General features: G+C 51.5%; 11 protein-coding genes across 11 annotated transcripts; 6 read left to right on the forward strand and 5 right to left on the reverse strand.

Annotated features, from left to right (window-relative positions):
- Positions 1–1,386: 1,386 nt before the first annotated feature.
- Positions 1,387–3,998, reverse strand: N7477_001175 (putative C6 transcription factor; the record flags this gene model as incomplete). Its single annotated transcript, XM_056962838.1, has 2 exons — positions 1,387–3,864; positions 3,924–3,998. 2 exons carry the CDS (start codon positions 3,996–3,998, stop codon positions 1,387–1,389), a joined length of 2,553 nt encoding a protein of 850 aa, XP_056827841.1.
- Positions 3,999–5,468: 1,470 nt separating this feature from the next.
- Positions 5,469–6,280, forward strand: N7477_001176 (uncharacterized protein; the record flags this gene model as incomplete). The annotated part of the gene is made up of 2 exons (XM_056962839.1): positions 5,469–5,557; positions 5,635–6,280. The coding sequence occupies 2 exons, from the start codon at positions 5,469–5,471 to the stop codon at positions 6,278–6,280; spliced, it is 735 nt and encodes a 244-aa protein (XP_056827842.1).
- Positions 6,281–6,706: 426 nt separating this feature from the next.
- On the reverse strand, positions 6,707–7,828 carry N7477_001177 (ditrans,polycis-polyprenyl diphosphate synthase; the record flags this gene model as incomplete). Its single annotated transcript, XM_056962840.1, has 2 exons — positions 6,707–7,266; positions 7,318–7,828. The coding sequence occupies 2 exons, from the start codon at positions 7,826–7,828 to the stop codon at positions 6,707–6,709; spliced, it is 1,071 nt and encodes a 356-aa protein (XP_056827843.1).
- Positions 7,829–8,392: 564 nt separating this feature from the next.
- N7477_001178 (exocyst subunit SEC10) lies at positions 8,393–11,115 on the forward strand (the record flags this gene model as incomplete). Its single annotated transcript, XM_056962841.1, has 3 exons — positions 8,393–8,914; positions 8,949–10,550; positions 10,621–11,115. 3 exons carry the CDS (start codon positions 8,393–8,395, stop codon positions 11,113–11,115), a joined length of 2,619 nt encoding a protein of 872 aa, XP_056827844.1.
- A 1,368-nt stretch (positions 11,116–12,483) lies between these two features.
- On the forward strand, positions 12,484–13,955 carry N7477_001179 (uncharacterized protein; the record flags this gene model as incomplete). Its single annotated transcript, XM_056962842.1, has 2 exons — positions 12,484–12,525; positions 12,567–13,955. The coding sequence occupies 2 exons, from the start codon at positions 12,484–12,486 to the stop codon at positions 13,953–13,955; spliced, it is 1,431 nt and encodes a 476-aa protein (XP_056827845.1).
- Positions 13,956–14,560: 605 nt separating this feature from the next.
- N7477_001180 (vacuolar protein sorting/targeting protein 10) lies at positions 14,561–19,154 on the forward strand (the record flags this gene model as incomplete). The annotated part of the gene is made up of 2 exons (XM_056962843.1): positions 14,561–18,465; positions 18,521–19,154. The coding sequence occupies 2 exons, from the start codon at positions 14,561–14,563 to the stop codon at positions 19,152–19,154; spliced, it is 4,539 nt and encodes a 1,512-aa protein (XP_056827846.1).
- Positions 19,155–19,442: 288 nt separating this feature from the next.
- Positions 19,443–20,112, reverse strand: N7477_001181 (cytidine deaminase; the record flags this gene model as incomplete). Its single annotated transcript, XM_056962844.1, has 5 exons — positions 19,443–19,484; positions 19,537–19,618; positions 19,687–19,772; positions 19,837–19,970; positions 20,028–20,112. 5 exons carry the CDS (start codon positions 20,110–20,112, stop codon positions 19,443–19,445), a joined length of 429 nt encoding a protein of 142 aa, XP_056827847.1.
- A 457-nt stretch (positions 20,113–20,569) lies between these two features.
- Positions 20,570–20,794, forward strand: N7477_001182 (uncharacterized protein; the record flags this gene model as incomplete). The annotated part of the gene is made up of 1 exon (XM_056962845.1): positions 20,570–20,794. One exon carries the CDS (start codon positions 20,570–20,572, stop codon positions 20,792–20,794), a length of 225 nt encoding a protein of 74 aa, XP_056827848.1.
- Positions 20,795–21,127: 333 nt separating this feature from the next.
- On the reverse strand, positions 21,128–21,595 carry N7477_001183 (uncharacterized protein; the record flags this gene model as incomplete). Its single annotated transcript, XM_056962846.1, has 1 exon — positions 21,128–21,595. The coding sequence occupies one exon, from the start codon at positions 21,593–21,595 to the stop codon at positions 21,128–21,130; it is 468 nt and encodes a 155-aa protein (XP_056827849.1).
- Positions 21,596–22,436: 841 nt separating this feature from the next.
- N7477_001184 (uncharacterized protein) lies at positions 22,437–23,220 on the forward strand (the record flags this gene model as incomplete). The annotated part of the gene is made up of 2 exons (XM_056962847.1): positions 22,437–22,491; positions 22,544–23,220. 2 exons carry the CDS (start codon positions 22,437–22,439, stop codon positions 23,218–23,220), a joined length of 732 nt encoding a protein of 243 aa, XP_056827850.1.
- Positions 23,221–23,596: 376 nt separating this feature from the next.
- amcA (putative mitochondrial ornithine carrier protein AmcA/Ort1) lies at positions 23,597–24,640 on the reverse strand (the record flags this gene model as incomplete). Its single annotated transcript, XM_056962848.1, has 3 exons — positions 24,503–24,640; positions 23,862–24,452; positions 23,597–23,797 (listed from the first exon to the last, which is right to left on the reverse strand). The coding sequence occupies exons 1-3, from the start codon at positions 24,605–24,607 to the stop codon at positions 23,597–23,599; spliced, it is 897 nt and encodes a 298-aa protein (XP_056827851.1). The 5' UTR covers positions 24,608–24,640.
- Positions 24,641–25,074: the final 434 nt, after the last annotated feature.

Here is a 25,074-nt window from a genome sequence, read left to right on the forward strand (position 1 = left end):
GTTAAAAAAGTGGTCCACGAACCGTGGATTGACGATCATAGGATTGTCGCCTCAGGCAATAATGTCATGTGCAAGGCGCGAGTCCTGGTTCACGGTGTCATGGAGTTATATTCTCCAGACTGGATATCATGAATACAATAAGTCGATGAGAAGGCCGCAATCTATTTAATAGCGTTGCTTACACCAGCTATTGGACAGTTGTGTGCTCTTGACGCCGTGGCTGCAGACAGACTCTACCTGCAACACCCGTGTAGTTTGATGTGGCCGTGCATCGGCCTGCTTAGTTTGACGGAAGAAATGAGACAGCACAAAATTTTGCAGAATGTCCCTCAAGTGTCCCTTTTTGTGTCTGGCTTTTTGAGATCCTAGCTGGCCTGGGAGCTACACGAAAGAAACTCTCAATGTGCCTTCTACATCGTGACGAAGACTATATATGTTCCAGTAAAACACAGATCATTAGCGCCTTCACTGACTAGGATGATGCTGCCCGTGCACTGAGACATAGCTCGAACAATGAGTATGAATAAGCTCCGAGTAAACAAAAGTCCTGGATTTGACAGGGGCTGGGGCTGGACTGAGGGGTTTCCTTTCAGCTCGATGCTTCTTCCCGTGATTCCAGTGATGAAAGTCGCACCTTACGCGGATCGCTCGTCCTTCGGCGAGGGGCCACTGCAGCACCGATAGAGTCCCTACAGGCAAAGATCGCGCTCCGCAAGCCACATCCACAGAGGTGTCTATCTATCTCGCCCCGATGAAGCCACGGAGACATATGTGAGAAGTAGAAGGATCAGTGCTCCTCTCGATGTAGCGAGGGTGGCACGCGTCCCACGAGTGTCTACCAGTGGCCAGCAAGTGGGCTTGAGCTTTACTAAGAAGCATGTGCAGCGACAATGATCTGTACATTGTAGTTCTAATGATTCATTCTCATCTCATGTGGACCTCTTCATAGAAGTCTTGAAGATAGTATGACAGTACGTTTGCTCTTCTTCTGGCAGTACTAGAGATTATCATTTCGATCCCTAGATATTGATATATAAATTGTCGATTATTGGCGCCCCAGGATGCATGACAGCGTCAGTGCGGGTATATAAATACATTGTATAGGCCAAAAAAGAAAATTCGAAGATATCATGTCTCTACATTGTCTGGCAAAGCCAAGCTTGGACACTAAGACAGTAGCTTGGTACTTATCTCAGACGAGACAAATGTTGCTGGCCATCTTGCCCAGGTGGAGGAATGAGTCGCATTAGCCATTTCAATGGCGAGAAAGTGTCAAGAGAGGTCAGCCCAATCAGAACCCGAACAAGACTGTGGAAGAGTCTTGGAGCGAGTAAGCTTGAATTTCTTGTACTGATCGGAGCAAGGCTCAATTCAAGTCAGGGGCCCTCAGACATTCATCGACTTGTCGGAAGACTGCTGGAAGGTCTCCGGGAAAAACCCCGGAGGTGGCCAAATATCCGCGATCGACGGCGGGTGGACCAAAGTTTGAGAATCGACTAATCGATCCGGGTCATGACAGAATGCCTGGAAGGTACTATCGTCTAGGAAACCAAAGTCTCTAAGGCCAGCCTCACGGTTGTTGGACCACTCAGTGGTGTCCAAATATGCCAAATCTTTGAAGATCATATCGAGATCACCTGTACCGGCAGGATTGAATCCCATGAGATCTCCAGCTGGAACGGAACGATCACTGGCGGGAGCCATGCCAGACATCATGGTATTGGGAGTGGAAGGGTCAGGGGTGCGAGGTTGTGGTTGGCCAGGTCCCGAGGTATAAATTGCATCGGGTGCCCTGCGCGGCATACCTTTCTCTGAAATGATCGACTGCTGCATGGGAACATCCATCACCCCGAGGTCTGCATTTTCCATGACTGTGTCCTGCGGTGTGAGGGATTGTGTGTCCACTGGAATACTAATGCCCCTGATGGAGGGGATATAATTTTCTTGTTCATGCGGGGCCAGCCCATGAGGACCACCGATTTGCATAGCCGTCGCTGAAGAGCTTGCTGCTGGCATGGTGGGGACAGGCAGGCTTCGAGCATAGGAGGAAGGCTGACCACCAGAGAAACCGTTAGGCTGCTGTGAGCGCTCCATCGCCGACACTAACGATCCGTATACAGGCCATGTAGGGATCAGCACCGCTGCCTTCTGTCTGAACTCCTCGGCCCATTTCACAAATGGGAAATTATCCGATGAATCAACCATGTGGCGCAGCGCGAAGGCTTGCTCAGAAATCATGCGGAGGGCATTTTCAAACAAAGGAGGAAATCCACACAAGGGAAAATTCTCCAGATGCTGCGTGATCATCGACAACCCTCGATAAAGAAGCTTCTTGGCCCCTTCCGTTGCCGGTCGCTGAGATCGATGCAGCCTTTGTTCTCCAGGAATGAGGCGTAAATACAGCCAAAGCAGAGTGGAAACGTAGGTCAGGCCAAGGTAGCTCTGATGCGGTAATAGAGCCGAGTGTCGTTCTGGGTAGATACTCTCTGGTCCGACCAAACGACATCCAAGTGGAAGGTTGTCATCCCACTGCTTCAGGTCTATCACCAATTGCTGCGCGAACGTGTCCGCTTTATACCCCATCGACAGATTTCGTGCTGTTTTGTTGAGAACACTTGCCAATTCCACCAAACGATTGAAGCAGCTCAAAGCCAGCAGTGGCCCTCTCCGAGGGGGATTCTTTCCTTGCGACGCCCCAGTTGGGGGAAGAACATCGACCCATGAGTTCCATTCCTCCAGTCCATCCTCTTCCAAAAGGCCCACCGTGGCCAGATCACTTGAAGACATGGCAGGGCATCGTGAGAGGCGAAACGATAACATGGAATCAGCGACAAAGCACCCCAAAAAGACTGCTTTACCCTGCTTAACTTCTTCAGACCTTCGCGTATCACTGAAAGAGCCCAACCCCATGGCCACAGCCATACGTACTGCTTGTCCACTCAGCAGCCAGGCGGCCGTCCAGTCTTCCAAGCCCATGTTCACCAATGTCAGTAAAAGTAATGCTTGGATATGGCCGAGTTCGTAGCGTTCATTCTCGGACGGTATGAGACTCCGAGCCACCGAATAGTATTCTTTGGCAAGAGACAGTGTTGGTGTTCTAGCGGGGCCGGTGCGCGGTTCATTTCGGGACTGCGTGATAGTGTAGCTGAGGATTGCCCAGAGGGCAGCGTGATCCCCAGACCCAGGTGAGTTTGTCTGGACGGAGATGGGCGCATTGGCATAGAGGTATGAAGCGCGGAGAATGTTGTGTTTGGCGACGATGGGGAACCATGAGTGAGTGGCGGCGAAATACATGTCAAGCAACTGAGACGTCTGAGGCGGTAGCTGCAGCGCGGACTGACGGCCGTTAGTCGTGGCATCGCGACTTGCAGATTGCTGTGCCAGTCGAGCTCGTTTGGTAGCTGGAGAGACAGCGGATGATCCGACGACCCGCGGCGCGTCGGGACCTAGGGGCGTCGATTCTCTGCCAACTCGGATTGGCCACTGGCCTTCCTGGGGATCATCAGGGTCCCGGGATCGTTTCCCTGTTGTAGATGTTACCTCGGAATTGGTAAGCATCTTCTCCAGCGCGCTGTTCAAGCGGCTCGCCTTCCAAGTTTCGTGCAAGCTCTCCGAAGACCCATCATCCGTCCAAGCCGCCATCAGCTTGTCGCGGCGCCCAGCCGATTCCGCGGTTGTTCCCAGCATGGCTAGCATGGCCTCTTCTAATCCGTCGATGTTACATATGGACAGTGCCCACAACTTCTCTAAGCCGCGCACGTATCCTTCGGGTAGACCTCGCTTCTTCGCATGAGGGTCGTAGGAGCAGGGCTGGCCCGAAGCCTGACAGGCGGAGCAAGTGGGACGCGCGCCATCACATTTATCCTAGGTTCGGACAACGCGGATTAGCCTGACATTGATGAGTGCATCGAGCGACAACTTACCTTTTTACTACGACAGCGGTCGCAGGCTCTTGAGACCCTCTTCCGCCGAGGGGCCTTGTCGGAGCCCTCATCCATGAAGAGGGTTGGACAGGGCAGCAGTCATGTCATGCAAGGGAAATGCGAATGAACTGCAGAGCGGAAGCGCGATCGATGAGCGCTGATCAGAATTGCCCCAGAAAGTTCCAAGAGATCAGGAGTCCAGTTCCGTCCAAAATCATCCAAGATATCTCAAAAGGTATCTCGGTTATCTCCGAGAACCAAAGGCGGAGGGTCGCGCAGTATTAAAGCAGCGAGACGCAATCGGAACCGATTACGCAAAAAATGTCGACCAAGAACTTGTTACCCTTACGGTGAGGGACCCATGGCTCGGGGGTTTTGAATCATAAACAGCGCTGAGGCTCGGAGCAAATATCGGGAGCTGTGCCCGGCTCTCGGGCTTCCCCACGTCCCCACGATCCGATATGGGTGACTTGTCTAGTCATCTGCACTGATGCCCTAGTGCACTTCTTTTCTAGGTCTTATAGGTCTTCTATAAAAAGTCTACAACACGCATTGAACCTAGCTAGAATAGACCACATCATATAGCCAAGCGCCCCCCATCATCGATCTTTTATCTTCGGAATCTGTATGTCATATACACTGCTTCCCTGTGAAATGACAACTGCCGACCATCGGCAATTTGACTTTGCTCTGCCCCACATGTCGAGAATCCCCTTGGATCCAAGATGATTGATTCACTATTGATCTGATTCTCAGAGGATCTACGAGGCTGTTCATTGGAGACCGTGCCGTATCAGCTACGGCATCCCGAGCCCCGAGCTGGATCACCGATCACCCAGATCCTTCCTGATCGACCTGACTATAATACCTCGTGGTCTGTCCCGAGGTAATAAAAAAATTATCCGAAAAGGGTTGCGCAAGACCCGTGAATGTATCGGGGTCATCGCGAGTTTTTGCTTCGGAGCAATCGGGCAAGATATTTCACGACTTCGTCGGGAAGGATAAAAAAATCCACTCGGAATTACGTGTCTGACTAAGTTTGAAAAAGAGGATAAATTCTTTGCCGACGGCTTTCATATCTAAACACAAGACCTGTCGTTGGGATCATTCAAGTCGAACCGAATTTTGAAGTATTTTGAAGTATAAAACCTCAGACCCGATTTTAATTCGAGACACTAAAAGGTAAGCTTGTCTTACTCTTTCCAAATATAGTCTTTAAATTGTCATGGTCCCATTACAACACATCAAGAACGGGGCTAACACACTTTTCAGTGGACATCCTCAACTAACAAGATCAGGAAAGATATGATGGCAAAGAGATATAGACATAAAGTGCACATTTTCAATTTTAAAGACACATGATACCAAGGCAACCCATTATCTCAGATAGAAAAGGGTAAATCACTCGTCTCATAATCATCAATGGCCTGCGGGCGGTGAGTACCGTGCCCGGCCTCTGCGGAGGAGCTTTATTTTCATTTACTTGCAATTCACCTCGCGCAGGATCCTTTGCTACATTGGCCGGTTTCCTCTACAGTCTCCTTCATGCCTAGCTTCTCGGAGCCTCAAAACTCCATTGCCTGCTGGAGAAAACGCAAGCGTGACCATGAAGACTCCGCAACCTTGCCCCGTCCGTACGTTGTTGATTCCTCTGACCCTATAATTTTAGTCGGTGTTCACTCAACATCAGTTCACTAATTTTGCTTCATAGGTCATCTTTTGTGCCATTTAGAGTAGGCCATCCAAACTGTGACGTCGGTTTCTCTTCACCCCTGGCCCATCACCCAGAAGGAGGTGACTGTTCATTTCAACCCCGGTGCCTTCCTCGCAAACGCCGACACCTCCAGACCCCCTTCCTCTCATTTTCAACCCCTCAGCAAACCTCTCTCTTCTCACCGAACGCCTACGTTGCACCGCTAGACCCTTACTCGCCGCCCGTCTCTCCCAAGACCCTCGTGCCGCTCTCCTATCCATCAAATTCAGCCTCAGCGCTACGTCCGTGTCACATCTGTCACAGACGCCCCACAACTCGCCACGTCCTAGATGCATATGCAGACTGTGACCTATGTGGAGAAAGAGCCTGTTTCATCTGTTTGCGCCAGTGCGATGCCGTCGATTGTCCCGGCACCATCAATGTACCAGTAACAGCACCCAACGGAGATCTGTTCAGTCAGGAAGAAGATTTCGATGGACGGAGGAAGATCTGCTCTAGCTGTGCAGTCGAAGGCATCACTGAGACCGGCACAGAAATCGTGAGATGTCTCGACTGTGTTCGCGGTCATACCCCATGGTCCGCGGGGCCCACTGCCTCGCCGTGGACATTGAATGAGATGAATCATGATGGCATGGGCGGATGACTTTGCACTTCTATCGCTCACATGAATAACGATACGACCGCATGAATCTCTTTCTCGGAGTGGATCACGAACACACCTCTTCTATAATACTTTTTTTGGCGGTCATGGAGTTGGATAGCGCGTGCACTGAAACTCTGCATTTCACTACTCTTTCACATTCACAACTTGTCTTTTAGGAGATAGCATCACCCGCGGCATTTCGATGCGGATATTCTAGCATAGCATTATTTAATAATACATTGTGATACCAATCGACTTTATAGTCAATGAGAAGTCAAGATGCTCCAACAATGCTTTCGATTATGATAGATGCAGTATCTATGGTTTAGAGATGAATAGACCTCGGCTTCCACGCCGACGGGGTATAACAAATATTGTCAGCAAGGAGATACACTGAAACCTCCGCCTTCTTTTCGTTCTCTCTGCTCACCGACCAAAGCGCATCTGAGCCCCAGCATAATGCCACAAGCCCCGCATGAATCCTTGGTACTCAACGGCTTCTCCATACCCAGTAGTTAGAGCGTGGTTGCGATCGCCAGTGCAGTACATCTCTGTCAGACGAATCTGCCATGGAGGATAGCCATCCAGTTTCAAGAAAGACCCGAATATCAACAAGAGATCCGGCTCAGGCTTGAGGATCTTCGCAGTACCAGAGGCAAAGTCGGTTTGGAGGGGCTGAGTAGTGATCTCGCTGATCTCCGCATCCACCAGTTCAGGCGTAATATCCTCCGGTGACAGCTTGCCGTTCTGTGCCATCTCCGCCAGGGTCTTGGTCAAATCAACAAGTGTCTCACGACCGTCGGTGGAGGACAGAAGAAGAAGTGCGAGAGCAGGGTTCTCAGAGTGTGGGTCAGGGGCGTCGCCGTGCACGGGGTGGTGGGGGGCGAAGAGTTGGAGAGAAGGCTGCTGAGAGGGTGTGCCGTAGTAGGAAGCCAATTTGGTGGTGACGATTTGATGCAAGGCTGGGATGCAGGATTTGAGGGCGCCTATCCAGTGAAATTAGTATACGTCAAGCAAGTGGGAAGAGATTATCATACCTGTCTTTTCATATACGCTGAGCTGTTGGATTCCCGCGCATGAACTCCAGGCAGTCAATTCGGCCACCTCGTCCATTAGCACCGCCAGGGCATCATCTTCGGTGCGCAGTGTCAGAATGACGCTCAGATGCTGCGGCAGTCGTTTCAAGCCACGAACATCTTTGCGGATCAGCTCGGGCGTGCGGTGGTGGTGGTAGACGACGGCAAAGACACGGTCGACAACGGCATGGTAGGCCTGTAGCAATCGTACGATGATACCGAAAATGATGTGTGTGATAGCATAAGTCAGGTGGTGGATTTGAGACTTGATGAAAGAGCGGATGGGCGTCTTTCGAGCCTTCTGGCGTCGCTGGGATGCAGAGGTCGAGGCTCGGGATCGTTGCGGCGTCGACAGTTCGGCAGGATCTGGCAGGTATGGCTTCAACAGATTCGCTCGATCAGTGGCATTGAGTTGGTTGTTTCTTGAGCGGATTTCTGCGCGCAGGATCTCGCGATCTTTTTGGGAGACCATGGTGGCCGGTTGTTGGTGAAAAACAGCGGGAACTTTGAGATGTCCTCTACTTGTCCACATGCAAGTCACAGTGGATTGTACAACTTAATTCACAGCCCAGGTTCACGCTAGTCGTTGTTCGTGCTACTGGTAATATTTCGTAGAGTCACACATGGACAACTCCGTCTAGATCTTATTTTTGCTGCCAACTGAATCATTTGGACTGCCTCTGCGTTGAGGCCAAGGTATTCCTTTCTACACGGGTAACTTAAGGTAAAACTGCAAGGCAACTCGGCCAATTGTGTCATATTAAATAAGATTTAATTCAAAACAATTCTACTGCCTGGTTTATCCATGCTTTGTGCACATAGTGTATAAGGTAATGATTTTCGTAGCATCAAACGATCAAGACCAGGCGGTGACTTTGATCGCATTCCGGTGGATTTACGCGCACCTCCGACTGCGCGCATCTCAGCTTTCCCCGGATTCTCGCGATCCTACCACATCAATACCTGAGCTGGTCGATCCTCACATACTGTGCCTGGTCACAAGGCGGCCCATGAATTTCATTCTACAATCGCCATGATGCCCGACAATGCATCTATAATCTCCTCGAACCCCGCCCGCTCCGTCTTCCCTAGAGGCCCTAGCTTCACACTCGAGGATTTCTCTAGTCGCGACTTTATCGTCAAGGAGTTTATCGAAACGCTCTCCGACAGTGCCATCTCCGGTCGCCGCTCAGCCGTCGGAACCACCGGTGTTGCCAACCAAGCCTTTGACCCCAAGCCCCTCATCCGCACGTTTGAACATGCCCAACGAAGACTAGGCGAGCTATCGGGGGATCTGGAGATACGCGAGAATGAGCTTTCAGCAGCAGTGCGACGCGCCGAAGCTCAGCATTCGCAAAACCTCACCACGCTGGGCCGGAAATTGCGACAGACCATTGAGTCGTTTCAGCAGCTGGACACGTCACTCAATGGCGCCGGTCTAGAGAATGCCGGGGGTACGGGAAACATGGCAGTAGAAACCGGAAGAAGATTGGAGGAGCTAGATCGACAGCGTCGCCGGGCGCTAGATGCCCATTTCCTGTTGGAGTGTCGGGACGGGGTATGTAATCGGGGCGAGATCTCGCTCCTGAGAGAACCTACGGCGGTCTGGCACGGGAGAGGCCAAAGTGCGCTCGGCACAGTTCGCACGACAGCTGCTGCGTATCAGTCAACGATTGGATCCGCAGAGTTGGCAGGAGAACCTATCAGCTGCCAATGGCGGACACACGCCGAGTTCCTCATCAGAATCGGTAAATGAGAGCCCTACACCGCGGCGGAACACACGAGAGATTATTGAGAAGTTTTCGGAAACTCTGGAGAAGGACCTGCTGAAACAATTCGACGAATTCTACCGCAAGGCCAACTTCGACGGCATGAAGGACTGTGCTACCGTGTTGCAAGATTTCAACGGCGGCAGTAGTGTGATTGCGTTGTTCGTGAACCAGCATCAGTTCTTCATTGACCGAAGTCAATTGGTGACCGAGGAAGTGGGCGGTGATGCTGAATCATGGGAGAAGTTGGCCGATCCGGATGCCGAACTTCCTAGTATCGATTCTAGCCTTCAGTCTTTGCTCGACGAAGTGAAGGTAGTGGTGCAGGAAGAATCCACAATTATTAAGAGGGCCTTTCCCTACTACGAGCAGGTCCTGGGCAAATTCCTGCAGCGAGTCTTCCAACAATCGATTCAGCAGCGACTCGAGATGGTCCTAGAAAAGGCCAGTGGAGTTTCGTCACTAGCTTTTCTACGATGTCTACAGAGCTCACGGGGCTATATCGGCTCGTTGATTGATGACTTAAAAGCGCACGGATTGACCGAGCACCCGGATCCCATCTCCTCGCAGACCGCACTGCTGCTGGACCAACAGCTGGAAGAGCTGTTTGTTCCCTATTTTGTCGGGTCATCCTATATCGAACGCGAGAAGCGCACCTTGGAGGAACTATTCAATGCGATACTATTCCGATTCACTTGCTTCCACGCTCGCCGGAAGAAGGCTGCTACCACGTTCATGGCGTCACTGTCTAGACCTGGAACTGAATTGCTCTCCACGACTCGAGATACTTTCATCAATCGACTGGACTCGTACGACGTCTCGCCTGTTCAACGACGGATTCTGATGCATATAGCCAAGATAGACGATGTCCCGGAAACGAAGCTAACCGAAGTCAAGCTGACCGACGAAGACGGGCAGCCCAACCTGAGTGACGCCAAGCGCATGCTCAAGTGGCTTGCGGAAGCGGTAGGTCGTGGGCTCGAGCTGAGTGTCAACTCGGATACCCACAAAGACGTGTCGGCTCTTTTGACTCTTCTACTCGTGACAATGGGTGACGGATACGTGGATGTTTGCCTCGATGCCGCCCTGGAGGCGGCCACGCAACAGGAGTCCAGCAAGACCGAGCCAGACTTCAGCTATCTTCTGTCGGTCCGAACGACTATCAGTATCACCACGTTGATGATCATGTGTGTGAATGCCGTGTTGTTACCCTTAGCGACCGGGAGCATCACCACCCGCCGTGACATGGAAAAGCGCACGAGCCAGACGACGTCACGAATCGAAGAGAAAATCAATACAATCGAACAGAAGACGATCGACGCCTCGCTCGCGTGGGTGAGTCGACTACTCTCCGGACAGAAGAAAAATGACTTCCGACCACGCGAGAGTGACAACGCCTCATGGCTGGAGATGTTACAAACCCCGGTAGGTCATATTCTCCGGATCTGACTTGTATCAAACAAGTTTCCGCGCCCAAAGCTAACTTCGAGTCTAGACCTGCGCCTCGATTTGTACGTTCCTGACGAAGGTGCACAACATCGCCCGCACGTCGTTACCGGCCAGCGGGGCCAACGTTCGTCAGGTACTCACGGAAATCGCCCTTGGGACGCGCGCATTGCTCCTGGAGCATTTCAAACGGTTCGCCGTCAGCGGACCCGGTGGCTTAATGGTGACCAAGGACATGACGCAATATGCGGACTTACTCAAGTCGTGGGACATTGACGAGGAGACCAAAGGCCCCGGTGGCGCGCTGGACGTGTTATTGGAGGTGGGTAGCCTATTTGTTATCGGTGCAGAGGCACTACGCGAGCGCATCCGTGGGGGGAGCCGCCAGTGGAGCGACCGGGTCTGGCGGGTCAAGCAGAGCTGGGCCCGAAGCCAAATTGAGTGTGCAGGAGGTACGGGCGTATGTCTCGCGGCGCGAGGACTCGAACACGCCAGCGATGCAGCAAGTGCTGAATGCACTGTAATAGACGAGTGGAGACTCTAGTTTTCGTCCGCAGTCTCTTGTGTGAACCCCAATTAGGGTCATAGTAGTTACGAAGTAGGTAGAATAGAAGCCTAGAAGTAGGCCAGTTTACCTAGGTATAGTTTTGTGACTCGTATGCTTTCCCCGTTCGTTCTAAATCTCATCGATTCCATATTTCTCAGACGCATTAGCGTACCGATCCGGGTGGAGCCCCCGTTTCCTCGTTTGCCTGTCTGCCTTAGTTCCTCGTCCTTCTTCTTCTTTGTCCTTCGTTTCCGTTCTTTGCTTTTTCTGACTGGCATTTGAAATCGATCTGACGACTCGATCCTGAATATCTCCAAGCCGTTTCAGCGCATCCTCGTGGACTTCATAATAATTTTAGGCTCTTCATCCGCGACGATCCATGCAGTTGACCAGTCACAAACCATTATGCCCTTGCATCGGCAGCGATGACCGGATCCTAGGGAAACTGTGAGAAACCTGGATCCAAACATCCTGGGCCGGGCCGGGATACGAAGGCGGCCGTTTCTGGGATGACCAGTCTCATAGTTTGATTCTCCAGGAGCTAATTTCCTCGCGGAAAACGTACCTTTCGTGTGCTCGGCTACAAGTGACAACACGGCACGCAAACGCAGACGTGAACCGTTCCATCGCAGGGTTCATGACTCGTCATAACGATATGCAAAAGCAATAACTCGTACTTTTGGAGAGGGGAAAAGGGTTCCTCGTAGAAAGAGAAAGGGCCAACGCACATCTCCACTGAGGGGGCGTCAAGGTGACAGGTCTCCAAATAGATCTTGTCACATCACGGTCTGTGCACCGGTTCATGATATCGAAATCCATCCATGTAGGACTTGTAAGACCCTCGGCGCTTGCAGGAGCCCCTCTCCTTCCTGCATCTTTATATCCAGGAAGCCTCGCTCTCTTTCTCTGTTCCCCTAGAATATACAATACCCTTTTCTATTGAACATTGGACGCCACCATCGATGCGTCTGATCCGTACATACCGTTAGGGTCATTGAACTTGGCATTGAGATCGACATTTGACATCGCATCCATGCAACTTCCGGCCAGTGAGGACTTTGAGTCATTACCTCCAGCAGTGAGAAGAAAGGTATGTACATAGCACGCACACACATGCACACAGACACCTGTGTGGGCATTTCTCTTTTTCGATCGTCACTGGTTTCCCCCTCCTTGCCTGGTGAATCGATAGTCCGCTCGATAGTGTCGGAGAACATCAATTTCTGGACGGCACGATGAGCCACTTTCTTTGTTGAACACCCTTGTACATCACTTCCTTGTCGAGTGGCTTCGGGTTACCCCTGAATGGAAAGTCGGAAAGTCGGAAACGCAAGTGGAGATCACCAACACTCGCACTATTATACCATGGCGCTACCCTCGACTCTGCACATTGGCCAACGCCGCTTTGTTTTACCCACTTGATCGTTCATTCCGCTGACTCGGCCCAGTTCTTCTCGAATGTCGAGCGCATGCGCATCAGGCTAGCCCAGAGCGATCCCAGTTCCTTCTCCAACTATGGCTCCCATCGGACTCGCCCTGGGCCTGGCCCTCTCCACCCGAGGAACCCCTCGACATCCCTGAGGAGGCATCGTCTGGAGAAAAATAGACCTCAGAATCTTCGCAAACCCGGCTCATTACAACTGGCCTACTTGGTCGCCGAGGCGGACTCGCAATGCTTCCATTCTCTCCCCGCTAAACTCCAACAGAAGCTCTTCTCTCCGGAGGAACGGATCCGTTTGCGCAGCGCCTATCGGGAGAGTGTCATCCTCGACGCTGCCGACGAGGCGTTCTATCGTAGACCTAATACTCGGGGTCGCCACTCCAACGACAGCCACCCGTCAGAAGCCACTTTACCTGTCGCGCAGCTATCATCCGTCTTTTACGACTCTGACTCGGATTTGGACTCCGAGGACGATCTTGATCCCAGAATGGATCAGTCACTTTACGACAGCTTTCGCTGGCTCGATGAGGATGGTGATTTGGACCTGTCACTGGACGAATACCATGCACATGTGGCCGAATCAGCTGCAGCGAGGTTGAAGTCTCGCCGTCGTCCCTCCTTCCGGCGGTCCCTCTCCATTTCTAAACATGCTCTGAGGCACCGACCAACAGCCTCATTGCCCCCTCGTCCATTGCCTTCCAGTCCTTCTATACCGCCCCTGAGTCCGATCGCCAGTACTGATCGCTCGATTTCGCGCCCAGGATCTCGTCGTCAACCATCACATGCACCGAGGTCATCAACCTCGAGTATTGACCCTGAGGCGCAGTACTATCAGGACCCTGATGCTCGTCTCAAACTGCGGGTCTACCTCGCATCTCCACAGAAATTCGATGAGGCTATTGAGTTCGGCTTCCCCTCGTTGGACCAGGATAAGGAAAACATCCCACCGGAGCTACCTGCTACCCCAGAGCCGGCGAGCGAGTCTCATGACTTCTGTGGAACTTTTTTTGAAGATGAAGACGGGACTATGATTGGTAGCCCAGGAGGGTCGTTGAATGATCCACCCACGCCACAACTCCAGCCACAGATACGAGAAAGTTCTCAAACATCCGTGGACCACCAGTCGTTACTGCAGCGGCGTCAATCGTCACTCCCCGGGTCGAAAGCTAGTCCGCAACGACTACTGGGGAATCGCGAGATGACCCTGAAGATGACCTTGACCCGACCCGACCTTCGCACCGAGTCTCCCGCTTCATCACAGAAGTCACCTCAGGAAGATCCATTGCAATTGGCAGCACTTCCACCAGCAGACCGCAGCCAACATATTTGGGATTCAGATCTACACGAATCAGGCACAATGAAGAAGATGTGGCGCAAGCTCCTTCGACGAGCCTAAAACTTCTTACACGTTGGCATCTCTGACTCTCTCTCCCTCGTCTGGGGTTGGCATACTTTTCTCGCTTTTTAGCGCGCGAACATTTGTTTCTAAACGGCGTCTTTTGGCGGAAGACGGTCTCTGCATTGAAGCGTGATTTTGGTGTCGGATCATGGAACTTCACCACATTCTTGTATCTATCAATTCGCAGCGCTCTGTATATAGAACCATTTTTGCTGCATAATCTTTTAAAATAGTGCATTGGAGGCCTTGATTTCAATACCTTTTACACATCTATATCTTCCATGTTAGCGTCAATTGATCTCCGGATACAGCGTAAAGAACCGTGGAACGCGCGAACTATGCGATAGCCGATAAGTTGCACGTGACAGGGGAGCTCCCCAAGCAGAGGCCACGCAGCTCCGTCATCTCTTTCGCGTCATCTGGATTTCTTTGCGCTTTGCGAATCTAGTGTTTTAGACACAACCCTGCTTCTTTTGACAATCACTCGATTCACTCCTCCCTCTCACCTCATCCCCGTTCATCGCCCCGGCTCGGCCCGCTTCTTGAAGGCGGTTCCTCCAAACCACGTCACTACCCATTCAGATGCCTAAGGATCAGCGGTCATGATTCCGAGGTGGCTGTTGCTCGTGGTCGGGCTCTTGCTGGCATTTGCCGCTGGCCCGGCCGCGGCAAAGGGGGATAATCCCAAGGTGTCCTCTACCGAATTCGATAGCCCGCCCTCCGACTTGTTCTACTTCGACAGCAGCAACACGATAGTCTGGCGAGACCCTCTCAAGCAGAATGCTCTCATCTCATTCGATGGAGGCAAAGAATGGGAGGTCATCAAGGGTGCTGATGGAGATATGGAAGGTCAGGTCGCCGTAATCTGGAGACACCCGCATGATAAGGAACACCGCGCGTACGCTCTTAGCGAGGGCACCACTCACTGGGTTACTACGGACCAAGGAAAGACTTGGAAACCGTTTGAGACAGGCGTTCAGCCGAGCTTGAAGCTCGGACGGTCTGCTCCTTTGATGTTCAGTGGCTGGGATCCCAAAAAGGTGATCTTTCACGGCAAGGATTGCTCTTCTTTCCCATGTGTGAGGGTCACTATCTATACAACGGATGACTTCAAAACTCATAACACCTTGGAGGGCGCGTTCTTATCATGCCTTTGGGCTGCGGGTACTCCGGAGTTCGGGCATGATGTCAACATGCCCGACACAATTGGGGATCGGGTCATCTGTGTGACCCCCGGATTGCGGAGTCCTTTCGATATGACGGAACGTTTGGTCTACTCCGACAGCTACTTCCGCGACGATGCGCACGGCACCGAAATCAACTTGGATCGGGGACGGCCTGTCAGTGGCAGACAGATCCTGATTCGATCAGTTAAGAAGTATCTGGTTGTTGGACTTCAGTCAGCAAGCACCATCGAACAAGCTCTTTACGTCAGCGATGACTCTCACGAATGGCATCGCGTTGAATTTGGTGGCCACCGAATTGAAGAGGACGCGTATACTCTACTGGAAAGCACTAATTACAGTCTCCAAGTGGATGTGCAGACAACATGGGACTCGAATCGCATGGGTGTACTCTACACTTCCAACTCCAACGGAACCTACTTCACGCCCAATATCGAGCATACAAACCGGGACAAGGAAGGATTTGTGGATTTTGAGAAGGTCACCGATATCCAAGGCATTGTCATTGTCAACACTGTCGACAACTGGAAAGAAGCCCTTGGCTCAGACGGGACAGAGAAGAAGGTTGTGACTGATATCAGTTTCGATGACGGCAGAACTTTCCAGCATCTCAAGGTTGGCGACGACAGATTGCATCTCCATTCAATGACCACCTACGATGCACTCCGTGAGTTGCCAGTTTTGCGCCGAATGTTTTCCAGCCCAGCTCCGGGCCTGGTCATGGGCGTGGGCAACACAGGCGAGTATCTGAAGGACTACAAGGACGGCGATCTTTATGTTTCGGACGACGCCGGTCTCACTTGGCGTCATGCTCTGAAGGGCCCGCATCATTTCGAATTCGGTGACCAGGGTGGTGTGATTGTCGCTGTCACCAGCGAAGGCAAGACTAAGGAGGTTCAATACTCTCTCAACCATGGCAAAGAGTGGGAGACGCCCCTTGAGCTGAAGGAGGCTATCAAGCCACTGTATCTCACAACTACCCCAGACGCGACAAGCCTTAAATTTATGCTAGTCGGTGCCGCTGCTAAAGGCGTCGTGGTATACTCGATTGATTTCGATGGTCTTCACGAGCGCAAATGCACCGACGACGACATCAAGCCTTGGATCGCTCGCAAGAATGAGAATGGAGAAGCCGATTGTCTTATGGGTCACAAGCAAGTCTACCAGCGACGCGACCCCGATGCGGACTGCTTCATGAAGAAGGAGTTTAAGATGAAACCTCCTGCCTTTGAGCGATGCAAGTGCTCTGCTGAGGACTTTGAATGTGACTACAACTTCAAGCTTAGTGAAGATGGCAAAGAATGCGTTCCAGCCGTTCCTTTGACTCCTCCGACGGGCCAATGCAAAGACCCCAGCGATACCTACAAGGGACCCTCGGGCTGGCGACTCATCCCTGGAAATGTCTGTATCCGCGACGGTGGAGAGAACCTTGACAAAGAGGTTGAACGATCGTGTGGAGACTCCACTGGCTCTCCACCTCCCATCGCTGATGGCAAGGTTCGCGCCGGTGAGCCGCATTACTTCTCCGTCACAGGCATGAGTACCCACAACTACAAGGAATACTTCTATCTTGAGCGACAGACGAGTAACCAAGGAGACGATGAGACCATCTTCATGCTCACGAACGAGAAGGAACTTTACATGACACAAGATCACGGCAAGACTTGGGAACAGCCCAAAGCGCTCAAGGACGAGAACATTGTAGCGATCGCCCCTCATCCGCACTATGTTGATGGTGCTTACTTCCTGACCAGCGGCTTAGATGGCTGGTCAACTGTCAATCGTGGAGCCAGTTTTGACAAATTCAAGAAGCCCACTAAGTCTATGTCGATGTACACTTCTCCCTTGTCTTTCCATGAAAAGCACATCGACTGGATGATGTGGGTCGGCAACGATGAGTGCGAGGGCAGTTCCTGCACTTACACTGCGTGGTATACCAAGAATCGAGGTGATGAATGGCACAAGATGCTCCGTGGTGTCGACCAGTGTCAATTCGGATACCATGATGGTCGGGAGAACAGCGAAACACTCATTCTTTGCGAGCAGTACTTCGAAGAAGATCGGAAGAACAACCGTCAGCTGGTTTCCAGCAACACCAAGGACGACTGGTTCGCAAACCCCAATGTTATTAACGACAACATCGCCCACTTCGTTACAATGAATGAGTTCTTCGTTGTGGCTACCTTCCCGACTGAAAAGCATAAATTCCTGAATGTCAGCACCAGCATGGATGGCCAGACCTTTGCCCAGGCCCACTTCCCCATCAATGTCGATGTCAATCAATACACCGCGTTGCCTGGCTCCAACTACGCTTTGTTCCTGCAGGTGGTGATCAACACGGAGAAGGGTCGCAGCTACGGTTCCTTGGTCAAGAGTAACAGCAATGGTACATATTTCACCCTCAGTCTCCAGGGGCTGAATGTCAACGATTTTGGCTACGTGGATTTCGAGAAGATGGCTGGCCTCGAGGGCGTCGCTCTCGCCAATGTTGTCGGAAACATCAAGGATGTGCAGGACAAGGGCGCAAGCAAGAAGCTGCGTTCTATGATCACGCACAATGACGGTGGTCAGTGGGCGCTATTGGCCCCGCCCTTGGAGGACGCTGAGGGCAAGAAATTCGATTGCTCCGTCACCAAGGGCCAGGGCACCGAGAAATGCGCTTTGCACCTCCACGGTTACACAGAACGCCGCGATGCCCGTGATACCTTCTATTCAGGATCCGCTATCGGCATGCTCATCGGCGTGGGTAACGTAGGTGAATATCTTGGCAGTTCCGAGGACGCCGATACTTTCCTGAGCCGAGATGGCGGTGTCACCTGGAGGAATGTCAAGAAGGGACGGTACATGTTCGAGTATGGAGACGCCGGGTCTCTGATCGTGCTTGTCCGCGAGCTGCAACCGACTAAGGTTGTTCACTACAGTCTAGACGAGGGCGCCACTTGGAGCGAATTCCAATTCGCGGATAAGGAAATGATCATCGATGATATCTCGACTGTACCTTCCGACACATCCAAGCGCTTCCTGTTGTGGGGTAAGGATGCCAAATCCTCTGACAACAAGTTCGCCACAATTAGTCTTGACTTTAGCGGTATTTGGGATCGTGAGTGCGAATTGGATGAAGATGCGGGTGAAAGCAAAGACTACTATTTGTGGGCTCCTAAGCATCCAGCTCTGGAGGCACAGGGAGACGACGTTTGCCTGTTCGGACATGTCGAGCAGTATTACCGCAAGAAGCCCGAAGCCCAGTGCTGGATTAATTGGCGAGAGCCGCACATTCACCGAGTCGGCTCAAATTGCGAGTGCACCCGTGCAGACTTTGAATGGTAAAGTTCCAATCAACACATACGACAAGCATTCCCGTGAACTAACAAGTATTAGCGATTTCAACTACGAGATGCAGAGTGACGGCAGCTGTGGTCTTGTGGCTGGGCTTCCCAAGCCCGATCACAGTGAGCAGTGCAAAAACGATCCCGAGTTGGTTGAATACTGGGAACCCACGGGTTACCGCAAGATCCCGCAATCAACCTGCGAGGGTGGTCGTCGTTATGACCAGGTCGAGCCTCGACCGTGCCCCGACAAGGAACAAGAGTTCGAGAAGAAACACGGCATCAGCGGCGTTGGTCTATTCTTCGCCATTGTGATACCCATCGCCGTGGCAGCCGGAATCGGCTACTACGTCTTCACTAGATGGGACGGCAAGTTCGGACAGATTCGCCTGGGTGAGGGTGGATCGGTCACGACCGAAGGCCTGTTCGGTCGCGAGTCTGCGCTGGTCGCAATTCCGGTTGCTGTCATTGCTGGTATCGTTGCAGTTGCCCAGTCACTTCCACTGCTAGCTACCAGTCTATGGCGTAGTGTTAGTGGAATGGTGCGCGGTCGTGGCCGTGGCTACCAGCGACCTTATAACACTCGGGGCTCTTTTGCTGCCCGTCGAGGCGACTACACACATGTGGTGGACGATGAGGATGAATTGCTCGGTGCGGATGAATTCGAGGAGGAGGATGAGGCGTAGATGCCCATCGATTGAATATTTCAAAGACTTGGAATGTTATATGATGTGATTGGGAATATTGATGTGACATTACGAGTGCGTGTCTTTTGATCTCTTTCTTTTATGTATTGCATATTTGGCTGGAGCAGAATTGCCTCACTCCTGGCTAGTCTCGAATTTTCAGATAAGAACGGGGATAAAGAGACAAGGTTCTATTTCTTTTGCTTTGGATCATGCTGAACAGCGAGATCTCCTGATTTCATTCTTTGTCCATACTAAATCCTATCACCTAAATTCTGAAGATCGACCTCATTTAGGCAGGTCCTCCGGTCCAAATGAGTCGGGCAATAGCTAGAAGACAATTAGCCGTGCAACAAGATCGAAAATCATACTGTTTACTCACCTCGCTCATCGTCATGACCTTGTACGCACCATCGGCGTCATACATGTAGACAGGGAACGAAGGGGTCGTGAACTCGCGAATACTAAGCCCGTCAGTCCAGATCGAACATGTTATGGGAAAGAAAGAAAACAAGGATTCAAGAGAACATACTACTGGCGACACATTCCACAGGGCGATGCAGCAGGCTTGATATCTGTAGCAACAGCAAGAGCCTTGAAATCCTTGTGACCCGCCACCTAGAAACCTTTAGCCATACTTATCCCCCGAGACATAGAGAGACGTAGAGGCCAGGCAACATACAACAGCCGTACCGAAGGCGACACGCTCCGCACAGGTTCCAACGGGGTACGCAGCATTCTCAACATTTGCACCAACCACAAACTCGCCAGACGTGGTGAGGATGCACGCGCCGACACGGAACTTGGAGTACGGGCCTAGTCGGGTTAGCGATTAGCGATTAGCGATGTGAGAGTCTCTAGGCGAGTACTTACAGTAGGCGCGGCTCTTGGCCTCAATGGCCTTTGTGGAGAGAATCTGCAGCTCTTGGGCTGTGACTGGGTTGGTGATCGGCGGCATGGTAGGGGGAGTTGGAGGAGTCTGCGGGGTGAAGTTCGATGTTCATGTTTGAAGCGGGGTGCTTATCGCGATATCAGCTAGATATCAGCTATCAGTAGTGCTACATCTGGCGGAGACAGTACACTCCCCCAATGTGTTCGAGCTGTATGGTTAGTTCAATCATCATTTATCTAGATCAGTGTATAGTGACATAGAAGTATACACCTCTAGTGTGAGATCAATTAATGGTCCATTGCTGCCCCACACCACACAAGGTCCTCAGTACCACACTTCAGATCGATCATCGGAACATACTAGGGAATTAATTTAGAACTTAGGCTAGACGACAGATGTAATTATATTGTTTTTACAACAGTTCTATTGACGCCAGTCTTACGAGCCACGCCGAGCATGGCAGCAGACAGGTCAATGCCTTGGCACTGGCGAGAAAGGGAAATGGTTCATGAAGAACAATGCCATGGCTCGAGTCAAGGGCCAGGCAAGGGAAGATGAAGGCAACTTTGGAAATATGGTCAATGGCCCTAGCTTTAGTCTGGCTAGTTATGTAAGTTCGGCGGAAGCACTTGATGATTACGAGGGATCAGAGCTTGGTGACATACTCGGTCGGTGGGAAGACAAATACCAAGATACTCGGGATGATAACTCCCAAAATGCCGAAAAGAGTTTCCAAGGGGGAAAATGACCCACATGTTGTAGCGTATCTTGAAGTTATGAGAGGAGGTTGCTCCCACCGGCAAAAAGGGAACTCTCCTCCTCAACAGCTCCCCATTTTTTCCTGTATGGGCTTGAAAACCGCCGTCATCGGCTCATCAGCTCAATGTTATATTCCTTGACTTTGCAGCTACCTACCAATATACGTAGTGGTGTCAGAAAACAGGCTAAAGTGGGCAGTGCATGTCAGAGGCGCTGTCGTCAGAAGCTCAAAGTATGCCAGGTCTCTTGATCTGGATCGCCCGTTTACATTATGCGCCCATGTTGGAGTCTGTTGTGAGACGGCTGGTCAATGGCGCGCATTTCAGACGCCGTAGATCGACCAAAGACCTTTTCCCAAGCGCGAGAAAACGTCGCGACTGACGGCCAGGTCGAGCAAGAATATGATCACAATGTAAGCCAGTACAATCAGTACAATCGCTGCACACCAAGGATATTCAATCCAGTACCCCAATCCCCCAACGCATGTCTTTGGACCGATTCGTCCATAGGCCGGGTCAAGAAGATGGATGAATGCTGTGGCTACGATGATACCGGTTCCAAGGTGGCGAGCGAATATATACACGCTAAAAGGGACTTTCCACCTTGTCATGCGCTTGGAGACGACTGGGAAGATAGTAAAGGCGGAGGAAACGAAGAAAATCACAAAGATAGAGGAGAAACGACCACCGAGATGTCCATTGTAGTCATTGGAGGAGACTTCCATACAACACAGGACATCTTCCATGCTGGCCGTGTTCAGGTTGACATGGGTAGGATCGAAGGTCGACATCTTTGCAAGACAGCGACTTGCAGGTCAAAGGAATGGAGTTCCATGACGAGAAAGATCCTTGCAAGTTTTCTTATAGAGCAGTGCGTGAGGACCTTGGGCTGTACGATATCTCGTTAGCTTGATCCTTGCGAAAGATATCGTGAAGTCTGATACTGCTGCCTGGACTATCCACGGCATTCAGGTATTTGAGATGAATCTCATAGGGCTAGTGACAGTCGTTGAGCTTACTGAGGCCATGACACGCAATTAGTGAGGAACCATAGGGTTGAGAAGAGTGGAGAGGCACTCAATGCATGACTATTCGTTTTCATAGGCAAGGACGAAGGCGGGTACGCTCGCTTCGCAGTTCCGGGTGTCTCGAAGGCCCTAGAGGTTAGTGCTTGACTCTCGAGTTTTTGATATGTCAACATTTATTTTCCAGATTTCGCGAGCTCGAAGAGCTTTCAGGAGCTCAATTTCCAGGGAGATTGTCACGGAGGTCACGGAGAACATATTAGGATAAGACCTATCCGTCATTAGCATTTTCCAGTGTAGTAATGTCTTTCCATTGGGAAAATACCGCCTGACCAAGCAGACACTGTAAGAAGCTAAAGAGATTATAGTTTTGCTATTTTATCAATCCTTTGTAACCTCTTCCTAGAGGTTTTGCTGACCATTTTACCTGTGATTATCCTTTTTGTCCGAAGGGACAAGAAAAGAAAAAGGAAAAGGAAAGGGAAAAGGAAACAGAAAAGGAGAAAGAGAAAGAGAAAGAGAAAGAGACGTGAGGGGAATTTCAGCCAATTTCAGCCCTACGCAACCCCGCTCAGCATCAGCTCCAGCTTTAAGCTTCCAGGATATTATGTCTATCCCCAAAGCCGAGATTGTCAACGGCTGCAAGACTTTCATTCCTCTCGGTAATCTCTCTACACTTGCAAAGTCCTATGGTGACCCACTGACCCAGCGTAGAGAATAACCCTGAAGTGCTATCCCATCTCTGCGCGAACCTGAATCTTGCATCGGGCCTCACATTCCACGATGTGCTATCCACTTCTCCCGAGCTACTTGCATGGATTCCTCGTCCAGTTCATGCTCTGATTCTGCTTGCGGATAAGCCGATTTATCTCGCTGCTCGGGAGGCTGTGATACCCACGATACCGGAGTATCAGGGGTCGGGCGATGAACCTGTGTTATGGATGAAGCAGACGATCGGTCATGCGTGTGGCCTAATGGCATTGCTGCATAGTGTGTTCAATTTGGATGACAATTATGTTGTGCCGGGATCGGAGCTGGACGTTTTGAGGAAAAGCGCCGTTGAGCTTGCTCCGGCTGAGCGGGCAGAGTTGCTTTACACCTCGACTTTCTTGGAGGAAGCGCACATGAAGGCTGCTGTTTCGGGTTCTTCGAGGGCGCCGTCACCACATGATGAGAATCATCATCATTTCATAGCATTCGTACAGAAGGGTGATCAAGTGTGGGAGTTGAATGGGGGCATGAATGGACCGTTGTTGCGAGGAAACCTCGAAGAGGATCTATTGAGTGAGCGAGGGCTGGCCTTGACGGTGCAGGACTTTCTAGATGCTGCAGCTGCAGGAGGATTTGGCGAAATGAGCCTCGTGGCCGTCGCGGGAAAGGACTCGCAGTGATGATCAGGAGAAAGTCAATGTGCATTTGTATTCTATGTTCAAGAGAAAATGATCTATATCCATACCAAGTAACGAGACCCCAGGTAGAAACCCGTAAATTCGCATATGAGAATCGACTAGAGAGCTCTATGTGATCAAGAAATTTTAAAACTTTGAGCAAGGCATTAGACACCGGATGAGTCCAGGTTGCAGGGCTAATGGACCATGGAGCGAGAGGGCGAGAGGGTAAGTTTGAGTAGTTTGATGGAGGGCAGAAGGTGCGAGGGACCATAAACAGCACGTCGTGTCAGGAGCAAGGCGGTTTGGTATATCGGGAAAGGGTATCAAGCTGAATAGCACCGGATCCAGGCATTATATCGAGACGGATCATCTCAACTCATCCAAAATATGATCGCAATCCTTCGTAAACAGAGAAGATAAAGGCCGAACTGGGAGCCGAGCGCATGCAGGTGATCCCGCACCCGCGATACATGCCCTTCAAGCCCTGCTGCCTCCACAAGGACCGAGTGACATTCCAAAAGGTCTGTCGCGCGCCGTTAGCCGGGAGGCGCGAGACATCTTCCGTCTGCATGCGTGACTTGATGGTATCGGCCGGGTAAAAATAAGAAGTTGTAGCTAATACCCGCCGTCGCTCCAGCGACCAATTGCTGCCAGACAGCTAGAGACTCGATGTGGGAGCTAGACGAATTGTATTTCCGGAAGAGAGAAGAAACACCCTCGTAGCCGCCGAACCAGGCGGCACTACCTCCGGTCTCTCGGATCAGAGTTCCCATTTGACCGTGCCAGAAACCAATCAGTCCCTCCTGTCGGAAAACGGTTGCGATGAGTATAGCGGGACGAGGGGGTGGATGTCCCGCCTCGACCGGGACTTGCATCTTGCACTTGATGAGCTCAATTGGCGTGAGTGCCAACGAAGTCACAGATCCAGATGCAGCACCGGCAGCAATAAGAGCTAGGAAAGGCAATTGTTCTTTCTCGGGGAACACCGTGGCGCGCATTGCATCCTGGATGAGGCGGTAGCTGAAGAACAGACAGCTGGTTTCCACAGCGGCACCCATCATGGGGGCACTGATGCCGCGGTACAGTCCTTTGAAGCCATCTGCCCGGAACGACTGGCGGAAACAGTCCAGAGGACCGGTATATCGGAGAGGAAGATGTGCGGGTTGAGATTGAAGGCGAACCTTGACGGTGTCAAAGGGGTATTCGATCAGCTTGCCTGCCATGCCAGCAGTCTAAGTCGGTCAGCAGATATTCACTAGTCCAGGGGTATGGCACCACTCACGGAGCCGAACACAATATCCTTCATCGCCTCCAACCCTTGGTTGGGCGGGAGAGATGGGAGTTCCATCGGTTCACGGACGGGGATCGCATGCTCGGTCGCCGCCATCAAGGCTTCCAACAGTCACCCAAAGTATTGGGCTATCGGGACATGATTCGAAATAAAGAACAAGGAAACGAGGGCGGGAGAGGGGCGGTTATTTGAGTTGAGTGATTTCTTCGGAGCCCTTAGGTCTGACGTGAGGTGGGGGCCGCGCAGAGGATTTGGCAAGGCACCAGGGGGGGGAAAGGGGGCGGTGTGGCACAATCGACGAGGGATTCGTCGACAGTAGATGACGCCAAGACCTTCAGAAGCGACAAGGATTGCGAAAGTTGGAGTCCAGATGGACAAAGATGATGAGGGAAACGCCCGAAGTGGAGTTGGGAGAGTGCCCAAGTTCAATTTTTCTCTGTTAGCGTCCGCCAAGGCCGGTTATCTCGATCAGATAATCTCTGCGTGAAAATTTCATTTGGGGACGGGCGGCGCGCGGCTTCATCTTTCTGCCCCCGACCTCTACGCTTCCTTCCTCTACCCTG

Source organism: Penicillium maclennaniae (genome assembly GCF_028827695.1).
Source record: "Penicillium maclennaniae strain IBT 15551 chromosome Unknown utg000001l:1.0-3280838.0:1.0-3283122.0, whole genome shotgun sequence".
Lineage (NCBI taxonomy): Eukaryota > Fungi > Ascomycota > Eurotiomycetes > Eurotiales > Aspergillaceae > Penicillium > Penicillium maclennaniae.